At 42.6% G+C, this 10,874-nt stretch overlaps 1 protein-coding gene across 1 annotated transcript; it reads right to left on the bottom strand.

Moving 5' to 3' along the window:
• Window positions 1-8,625: 8,625 nt before the first annotated feature.
• On the bottom strand, window positions 8,626-9,297 carry LOC118750453. The gene has a single exon (XM_036485172.1). The coding sequence runs from the start codon at window positions 9,295-9,297 to the stop codon at window positions 8,626-8,628; it is 672 nt and encodes a 223-aa protein (XP_036341065.1).
• Window positions 9,298-10,874: the final 1,577 nt, after the last annotated feature.

Here is a 10,874-nt window from a genome sequence, read left to right as displayed (position 1 = left end):
CGTAACTGTTGAACTCAGCAGTTGACAGCATTTCAGCAACAGTTGAGGTAAACAGTTGCACTCAGCAGTTTACAGCATTTCAGCAACGGTTGAGGTAAACAGTTGCGTCTTAGAAACGCGCCCAATGTGAAATGCGCCCTATCCATACTATATAATCGATATGTTGAAAATTTGCGTACATTTGCCTCAAAATATCAAAGCACATTGAGCACATGGAATGAGAAAAAACCGGATTTGATATGGTACTGACAGCGGTGAGTAAGTAATTGTGACTTACTGCAATTAGGAAAAGTCGATCTCAGCTGATAAAAAAAAACTAATTAGAAGCTATTCATTACAAGTGGACCATTTCAGAACTAAGCAGATCTGAGACCTTCATCCGTGATTCCAATAATTCAAATTATTATAAAAAAACGGGGTTCTTTTTTAACAAAATAACAACATTTTAAACTAATTCGGCTGGCAGCCACGACTTTCAAACAGAATTTTCTTCGACATTTTCATTCCCAGAAAATCACATTTTATTTGCCTATTTACAACCTCGCTATAAGCACACATTTTTCAAACCAGTCACAGAAGAAAGGACTACAAATTAATTACAAAAGCTAAAATCGAAAATCGCTGATGATGTTACAGTTCTCCAAATTCTGAAACAACCAGAAGAATGAGAATGAAGAATTCTATGGAAAATAACGGTGTTTAAACAACGATCTTTTCATGCTGCTAGATTGTGAAGATGAAAGGCAGGAGGATACGTCCGACATTTGCAGCGCCGATGCAATTCTCAGAAAGGAGTTATTGGAGAGAATTTACAATTTTGTCAAGTTTCAAGTTTTTCAAGTTATTCGCCTTGAACGAGTAGTTATTTAGTGGCGCAGGTTTGATTTACGTCACTTTAAGAATCAGGTTTTAACCCAATTCCAATTTTTAAATTCAAGTACTACATTAAAAAAAAAACATTATTTAAAATGACTACATTTCCCATTTTTTATTTTCCTAAATCCCCCAATTAACCCACCTAAATTATTTCTTAAAAATACTTGGCATCCGCATTCGCATTCGCATCCGCGGATGTCTAAAATTCCACATTCGCCCTAGTACATTTATATAATAATAATAATAATAGATTGGCGCTTACACATATGTTAATGTTTGGCCGAGCCTGTCCTCCGACTTGTGACGTGCGCCTTGATGTTGTCACACAAAGCGGAGGGACCTACAGTTTTACGCCGACTCCGAACGGTGATTGTATTTATATGAGAAGCTGTTTTTCATGGCAGAAATACACTCGGAGGTTTGCCATTGTCTGCCGAGGGACGACCGCTGTTAAGAAAAAACCTTTTTCTATATTTTTTGCGATGTTGCTTTGACCAGGGCTTGAACCCAGGTGCTGATGAGTGAAAGCGCGCACTGCTTACCATAACATCACAGCGGCCGACATAGTACATATACGTTCAACAAATACAAATATATGTATGTACATGTATTTATTTGCATTTGCTATCTCCCATAAATATATGTATGCATGTATATGTGTATATGCACGTTTTATGTTATTATCTTTTTTTTTGTTGGTGACCCTTCCTAATGTCACTTAGTATGTATGAACATATATATGCTAATGGTAAACAATAATTAGGGTGCTCACAGTTCTATATTATCTACTGTGTTAATATTGCCACCTGATAACTTTAAAACATTTTACCATGTGGTAACTTTGATTGTTGTTGGTTCCCATACTCATTAGAGATAACACTTTTGGGCAAAATTACTCCACTTTTTCTCATGTTTATGTTTTGTGTTAAACTGGCATCTATCGCTGCTTGTACATACATACATGAATTTCGCTTTGAGCGCAGCGCTGCTTGTACATAAGTTTCGCTTTGCGCCTGCCTGGAGCTGGCAAAGGTTCTTTTTTTATTTTTGCGCTGTGCTAGCTGAGTATAAAAGAGAATAGAGAGAAATATGTATGTGGTTTGTTGATGCTCTCTAAACACAAACGCGTGAAAGGCAAACGGTCTAGCAATGCGTGGTATTGTTGATCAACTTAATACTTTATTTAAACATAAGGGTTGCTCACAGTTCGAGTGTGTTATCTTTTTAAAGTTGCCACCTTTTAACTTTAGAAGTAAACTGTGAATACCCTAAGTGACTTCTCACTTACCAGTATGTGCGTATGTAGTATGTCCACCGATGCTAGCGTCAGCATGCAGACTATCTGGAAAGTGTTGGACTGCTTTTACACAGTTCAAGTATTGAATTCAATTCTGCTCGCATGTGGAAGAGAGGGGGTGAGAAGAAAAGGGACGAATACACATGCGTCTGTACCGTCAAGTCGTTTCAACTATCTTGCTTTGCTTTTGGCAATTTCGTTGCTTCCCATTTAAATAACCAAAAACTTGAATTCAACAGAATTGAAACCTGTAAAAGCAAATAGAAAACACAAAAGAGAATGAGCAAGAATTGCTTTCAAGTACTTGAATCATGTAAATCGAGTGTTGGGGAAGCCAAACAAAGCATTCATATGTACATATAACTACTGGAAAGCAGAGTAGGCAAACAAACAGAAACAGGTGGTATAGTGGATCATGCTCAGTGGGTACGTGTGCCACCTGCTTTGCTCTCCTCTTCAGTTCGGTCCTTCACTACGTCGCGAAAAGAAATTGACCGTCGTTTAAAAGTACGTATTTACACCGGCGCGAGTGACAAAAAAAAATTACATAAAGATGGATATACAAAAAAAATACAAAATAAATTCACAGACGTGCAAAAGTTGAATATTAATATTTTGCAAAATAATTATTAATCAATGTTACTAAATTCAACAAAAGCTGACAGAATGTGAATGTGGAACATAAAAGAACTTGAGTGAAAAGCGAATGTAGTGCAAACAATAAAGCGTGAGGAAATTAAAGTTAACAAAAAGTCGAAAATAAATGCAGTGTAAATAATGTAGTGAAAATAAAAGTATGTCTAAAAACTAATTTAATAATAAATGCAGTGTAAAACAAAAATGTGTCGAATTACGAATTAAACTAACAAAAGATAAAGATTAAAAATTAATGCATATGAAGCAAAATATGATGAAATAAAAAAAAAACAATAAACTTTAAAATTCAAGACAAGGGCCGCGTTAATATCATTAAACTAAAGTACATCCAAAGAAAGTGCAAAAAGAGAAATTTTACTAACTAAGGAAATTCAGGTGATTGTTATGCTGGCGTTCGGGATGAGGCGTGTATGCTGCTGTTCATAGATAGGTGAGTTTGAGTGCTGTGATATGCGCTGCTTCGATATTGTGTGTTTGGCGATCTTGCTTAAGCCGGTGCTGTGCATATGTAGCTGTATGTATGTGATACTGGGACGGAGATGAGTTTTGGCCTTTTACGTTTTTGTATTCTGGCCTTTTTGCTGTGGTTTTGACCGCTGGTCGTGGACGCGTTGATGCTTGTTGGTCAATTGGCCGTCGGTCTTGTAGCGAAATTCGCCGGTGTAGGGACTTAGCGTTCACACGAATATCTTAAGCGCGGCTCGGATCACGGCACTACACCTTTATAAAAATGTTTCTTTAAAATGTTTTTTTGGGTTAAGCACTTTGTTTCTAAATTTAAAAATTGACTTTGTCAACCGATTTGGCGGGTATAAAAATTCGCGGTCGAGCACTTATTGCTTTCAATACTGACTTTCTTCAAAGAATCTCGACTCAGCTTCAGCTCGCTATTTAAGCATATTGTTTTGGTTACGGTGATTCTGCGGTTATCCTTTTGTTTACAAGCACACTCATCTACACATGATCAGGCCAGCCAATAGCAAGATCGCAAATCACGACATCGAACAAGTTCTATCGCACCCGCTATTTTGACTTTGGACTTTACGCCTTTAAGGTAGCGAGTGGAAACATTTTATTTTGTTTACTTATACTGCTTCTACTGTTATCACCAGGGCGAATTTAACCGTATGGGGTGGTTCGAAAAGGGTTGCTTCTTTGGCTTAGAATATGCATGCCTAGATATACACATGTTCATGCATATATCCCCATATATTTATGTATATACATATATATGCATAATTATTCATATTAAATCGGCTGTCGTTACAAGTGTTTAGATTCCAGGCTACATGGTCGACGGGACATGGCATCAGCATTTTCGTGGACACTTCCCTTGCGGTGTTCAATAGCGAAGTCATAACTTTGCAGTCTCTCAATCCCCCGAGCTAGCTGTCCTTCTAGATTCTTGAACTGTAGTAACCACTTCAGCGCTACATGATCCGTTCGAACTCGGAAATGTTGCCCCTAGAGGTATTTGTGGAAATGTTTGACGCACTCCACAAACGCTAGAAGCTCTCCGAGTTACGCAGTAGTTCCTCTATGGTTTTTCAATCGATCGGCTATACTAGGCAACCACCTTCTCCTGCCCATCAATTATCTGCGACAATACACCTCCTATCTCATAACCGCTAGCATTCGTGTCCAAAATAAGTGTTCCACCTGGAAGGGGATACGCTAGCATAGAGGCAGTACATAGCCGTTCCTTCAAACCTTGGAAAGCCTCCTCCTGTTCGTTGTTCCACTCGAGGGTCTATTTTTCCTTCTGAGCTCGTGGAGGATATTAGCAACGCTGGCAAAATTCGCAATAAACCGGCGATAATAAGTGCATAGTCCTTTACTGCTTCTATCTTTTCCGTCGTAGTGCAGACGCCCTCTGTTGTCACCTTGTGCCCAAAATAGTTCACCTCCTTCTTGAACAGTGAGCACTTTTTAGGACTTAGTTTGAGACCTGCGCCAGCTATCATCTGGAAAACCTCTTCCAAATTCTTCAGGTGTTCCTCAAAGCTTTTAGCCTATACGTTACTACCGTCTGGATACAACAAACATGTTTTCCAATGCAGTCCCTTGAGCACATGGTCCATAAGTCTTTCAAAAGTGGCAGAAGCGTTGCATAATTCAAAAGGCATCACCCTGAATTGCCAAAGACCATCTCCAACGCTAAAAGGCTGTATTATCCTTGTCTTCCTCACTTACCTCCACTTGCCAATAGTCGCACTTAAGGTCGAGCGTTGAGTACCATGTCGTGCCAGTCAACGAGTCCAGAGTATCATCGATCCTGGGCAGTGGATAGCTGCCCTTTTTCGTTACATCGTTTAGTTTCCCGTAGTAAACTCAGAACCGCATTTGGCCATCCTTCTTCTTCACGAGTACTACCGGCAAGCTCCATGGACTCGCTGATGGCTCAATTACACCACTCTTAATCATTTCTTTTATAATATGGCTTACAGCGTCCCTCTCGCCGCCGTGATAATAACTCCACTTTTCTTCCTAAGGCTGCTAAATTTCTCTTTTCCAACTCCTGTTTTTTTTTTTTTTTCTGGGATGACGCCCGTGAAGAGGGAACTCCCATGAGTACTACTATACCGGCATAGTAGTATGCACGACTTGCAGCCTCACAGCTACACCTGCGTACTGAAACCTCTCCACTAACCACTCTCCCCGCGGCACTGCCATTTAAGGTATTACCTCACGGGGCTGGTTGGCCAGCAGGCTCGCTACGTTATTTAACCGGTTCTAGCTTGTTCAGATCTTTAAGAATTCCAGAGATGTGTGCGCACATTTTATGCCAGTTCTCTGCTGATTCTAACATGTAGTCTACAATGTTGCTACCCTGCAGTATATTTCGGGTTTCAGGGGTATAGCGAGGGCAAAAGAATACTATGTGTTCCGCGTTTTCAGCAAGGCCTGTGCAAGTCGGACAGTGTGGGGAATCTCCATGCCCAAATCTTTTTAGATACTCTCGGTATGTCCCGAAAGAAACTGTGTCAAGTAGTAGTTTAAATCTCCGTGGGCTCTTTCCAGCCAGTTTTTAATGCATGGAATAAGCATATGAGTCCACCTACCCTTTTCCGATTCATCCCAACGCTTTTGCCAGATCTCCATAGAGCGACATCTTTCCTGCTCTATAACTTCTTTTCGGTTTAAACTGGTACTTCCCACAGATACCCGCTTTGCATCTCGTTTGCCAGGATATCTACGGGAATCAGTCCGGCAATTACGAAGGATGCTTCGTCAGATATGGTTCGGAATCCACAAATAGTCCTTAGTGCGCTTAGGCAATACACAGATGTGAGTATCTTCCCATGATATTTTAGGCTCATTGCTTCAGCCCAAATTGGAGCACCGTAGAGTAAGACTGAGCTGACCACTCTACTAAGCAATACCCTTCTACTATGTTTGGGACCGCCGATATTTGGCATCATTCTAGATAAGCATGCCTGTAAATTCGATGCTTTCTTTGCTGCATACTCCAGGTGGGCCTTAAAGTTTAAACGGCCGTCAATCATTACCCCCAAATATTTGATTGCGGGCTTTGATATTATAGTTTCTGATCCAACACTGAGTGTTATTGTCTCTATGGCCATTCTGCTACTTATCAATACAGCCTCTGTTTTGTGATCAGCGAGTTCTAGATATCTTGATGATAGCCATGCCTTCACTCTCTTTATAGCTTCGCTGGCTTTCCTTTCAATATCCTGTATATGCTTCGCTACTATTACTACAGCTATGTCGTCTGCGAATCCTATTATTTTTGCCCGAGGAGGCAAATCGATGCATAGAACCTCGTCGTACATTAAGTTCCACAGGAGAGGCCCGAGAACGGATCCTTGGGGTACCCCCGCGGAAACACTGTACGCCTCTATTCCTCTGTCGCTCCGGTACTTTAGTTCCCGTTCGGAGAGATAGCACCTAATTATTCTGATAATGTAATTCGGGGCCTACATTTTGATTAGGGTTTACATTATGTGCTGCCAGCTCGCAGTGTTAAATGCGTTTTTCACATCTAGCGTTATAACAGCACAGTATTCCTTTTTGCCTCCACGCCACCTTTTCCCTTCGATGGCTTCTTTGGCTATGTCAACCACTGATTTAACAGCATCTACTGTTGAACGAGATTTCCTGAAGCCAAACTGGTGTGGCGACAGAAAGCGTCTCTCTTCTGCGATCGATGTAAGCCTGTTGCAAATAATTTTTTCGAGGATTTTTCCCAGTGTGTCCAACAGGCATATGGGCCGATAGGACGAGGGTTCCCCAGATTGCTTATTTCCCTTTGGTATTAGGACTAGGTTTTGGACCTTCCATCTTTTCGGGAAAATGCCCTCATTAAGACAAGTCTGAAACACATTTACAAATAAATCTGGCCTCATTTTAATTGCAGCTTTTAAAGCCTTGTTGGGTATTCCGTCTGGCCCAGGGGCTTTTCCGTCTTGGATCTTCCTGCATGCGGACTCTAATTCGTTAACCGTAATAACTGGGACATCAACAATTTCGTATCGTGTACAGTTTGGTACAACTTCTTCCCTTTGTGGAAATAGAGTCGTTATTATATCGCGCAGCCTTTCTGGGCACGTGATACTCGGTGCTTTCTTGCCCTTAGTTTTTGCCATTACTACTCTATAGGGCGTGCCCCACGGGTTTACATCCGCTTCTTCGCATATTTTCTTAAAGCTTTCACGTTTGCTTACTTTTATGGCGTTTTTTAAGCTCTTCCGCGCCGTTCTTAGAGATTGTAGGTTTTCGTTGAAGTCTGGCCTCCCTCTGCTACGCTGCATTCTGCGTCTAGCACTCAGACACTGACGTCTAAGTATTTTTATATCGTTATTCCACCAATAGCATGGGGAATTTTGTTTCCTCACCACTCTTCGAGGCATAGCAGCATCACAGGCGCATGCGAGGTTACGAACCAGGTGGTCAACCTCGCTCTCTACCGAGCCAACTTTGTGTTGGAACTCTTCCATCATGCAGGCTAGGACCTCTCCATCTAACGTACTGTCTTTCCATTTTGGGCCTGTCAGATTTGGCATCTGTTTGGGTCGCCACAGAGTTATATCCATTATTATTGCCTGATGGTCGCTGTGGGTATACTCCTCACTAACTCTCCAATTAATTTTTTGGGCCAAGGAGTCACTCGCCAGCGTTATGCCAATAATTGACCCAGTTCCCATTTTGCGGAAGGTGTATGCGGACCCGCTGTTTACTATTGATACGCCGAGTTGGGCAAAAGTTTCAAGCAGCAGCTCGCCTCTTTTGTTTATTAGTCTGCTACCCCATTCTGTTGCCCACGCATTGAAGTCACCGGCGATAATTAGCGGGGATTTCCCGTTTGCTTCTTCAGCAATGCTACGCAGCATAAGGGTACACTCTTCTTTTGTAAGGCTAGGTCTTGCATAACAACTAAAAATGCTAATTCCGTTTACCTCAGCTCGAACGAAACCTTCACCCATGCTGTGCCTTCCTTGAAATGCGAGTCCACCACAGAGCCATATAGCTGCACCCTGTTTACTATCGCAAACCCACGCACAGTCATCTTTACACCTATAAGGTTTACTTATAATCGCCATGTCTGCCTGAAGATCCCTTACTGTTTGTGATAGTAGATCTTGCGCTGCTTCACAGTGATTGAGGTTTATTTGGACTATTCTCATTTTTTCCTGTTTGTAAGAGCTTTCTTAAAAACTGGGAATCTATAACTGCCTGTAATATGGTCTATGTTCTCTCTCTTTTCCGCTCTACACAGAATACACTGTGGATTATTTTTTACAATCTTTAGCGAAGTGCCCCTCAGTGCCACACTTTCAGCACTGATTCGACCGGTCAAATGAGCTACCGCAATTACGGGACATGTGGCCATACTGGAGGCATTTAAAGCATTTTTTCAGCTGGACCCTTTCGCGGATGCGACAGTTATCCCATCCTACCTTTACTTTCCCAAACTGTATAAGTTTCTTAGCTTTTGGAGCAGGTAAGCTAATAGTAGCTGTTTGAGTGCCAGCATAAGCAGGGCGCAGACCAGTTATATCTGAACTCTCAATACCTTCAAGACCAGGCAATGATTTAATAGCATTGTGTACCTCTTCTTTGGTTGTAACCTCATCGATGTCTTTACATTCTACCAGGATTCGGTGAGTAAATGTCTTTACCGAAGCATCGTCCCCTAGGGTAGCACTCACAAGGGCCTTTAATTCCGCCGACTTTGGGCATGATTTCGCGAGTTCGATAAGAAGATCGCCTTTCTGGGTGCGTCGTATTTTGGATACGGAATCCCCAAAACTCTTAAAGTTCTCATCACTCTTAACCTTTTTTAGGATGTCGGCATACGAGCTTTCACCTTTTTTCTCTATGATGATTGCGTCTGGCCTCAGTTTTCCTGTGGTGGCAACATTCTTCGGTTTGGGCCGTTTTTTCTTCTTTTTGACCTCGGTCCACTCGCTGTCTTTATTTGCTTGCACTGTGGCCGTAGAATCCATTGTAGGCCCGTTTTCTACGGGTTGTGGACATCCCTGTTGACTTCCTCCGTTCCTTCCGCGTTTATTCGCCGGGGAGCCGACAGCTCCAGTAGCCGCTTTTCTCCGAACGGAGCCAGGCTTTGCTCTTGGCCATGGCGACGTTTGTGTGCTTCCAATAACACAGACTGCCTCGTTATCTTTGCACTTGCATTTTTCTGCAGCAGCCTTTTCGTATAGAGACCGGATATTCTCGATAACGTCCCTCATCGGTTGGTGGATAGTACGCCGTTTGCCGTCTTTTTCCTTAAGCATCGACGCAAGACATTTTATGTGCGCCCCTAGCCTTTCAAATGTGGTTCCCCCTCCTAAGTTTTCTAAAACCTTTGGTTGCTTTGCGGGCAGACCCACTTCGTTAGAGTTATGGAACCCATCCACTGGGGGAGTTCCGCACGTTGGGGTTGTCACAGGGGAGCGAGATAGTTTTTAGCTCCTCTTAAAGGGATCTAAGTCGCCTTCTCTACAGATTTCCAAACTTGAGTTATTTGGTGTAGCGTTTTTGTTAATTGTGGTTTTTATTAATCCATTTTGATTGTTGGTTCCCCACTCAGGGCCGTTATCTCTATTCGTATGCGTAGTTACCTATTTGATCCCATGGTTGTCTATGTAAACAGTTAGGCCATGGCGAGGGTTGAGACAAGCCCTTATGGGGTCTTGAATCAGATCCAGATCGGTATTAGTCAGGATCGCTTCAACTGAGCCTACACAGCCGACTGAACGGTGACGAATAGAGAGCGTTTCCTGAGTCTAGCCAGAGTTTCAACGGGACGGGGGCGACACTAGCATTAGCCCGAAATCCATTTCTGCTTGATGTCTTTCAGGCATACTCAGGTAACGGAATACTAGTATCACCAGCTCATAGCAGACTTATCTTAAACGGGTTTCCAGTATGCCAGGTTTTAAAGCCTTACTGGACTCGGCTTTAACTTGAAGTAGTTTTGGAGGTACACAACGAGTAAAGAGTTTAGTACTCCTCTCAGCACGTGGATGATTCCATTTAGATCCGTAAGTTGGCCATCGCCAAGACTTTCCTCTGCGCAACGTTCGAGAATGCTGCCTGATTTCAGGCGGTTGGAATGTTTGCATTTCCAATCCGTTTTACTCGTGTTGAAGAGGCGGGACGCCAGGGTTAAGATCCGCTCCTAGAACCTGGATGGAATGCATTTGATTCCATTCCGGCCTAAGTCACCCGGGCGGAAAGCAGTAGTTTCCGCTCCAGCTTCTAGTCCATCGCCATCTTCTAGGTCTGGGCGGAAAGCAGTAGTTTCCGCTCCAGCTTCTGGTCCTTCCCACTCTTTTAGGTCTGGGCGGAATGCACTGATTCCGCTCCGACCTCAAGCACATCTTTTAGAGCTCTTGCTCGAACTTCAACGCCGTGCTCTGGTGGATTAACCACTAAGAAGTTTAATCATACCTACTTTCGCAGGTGTGGGTGGATCTCCACAAACGTGGGTACCACCTTAAGTACTTACGTCCTTACGTTGTGCCTTCTCCATAATTACAGTTTTGTCCCAAACTGCTAGGGTTGGTGGGTATTTCAG

The sequence above is a fragment of the Rhagoletis pomonella genome, unplaced genomic scaffold (assembly GCF_013731165.1).
Source record: "Rhagoletis pomonella isolate Grant_MI unplaced genomic scaffold, Rhpom_1.0 Rhpom_scaffold_00246, whole genome shotgun sequence".
Lineage (NCBI taxonomy): Eukaryota > Metazoa > Arthropoda > Insecta > Diptera > Tephritidae > Rhagoletis > Rhagoletis pomonella.
This window is presented reverse-complemented; position numbering and strand designations above follow the sequence as displayed.

Coding starts and splice junctions, on each gene's coding strand:
- LOC118750453 (XM_036485172.1), bottom strand. CDS start 9,297: ATGGATTCTACGGCCACAGTGCAAGCAAATAAAGACAGCGAGTGGACC.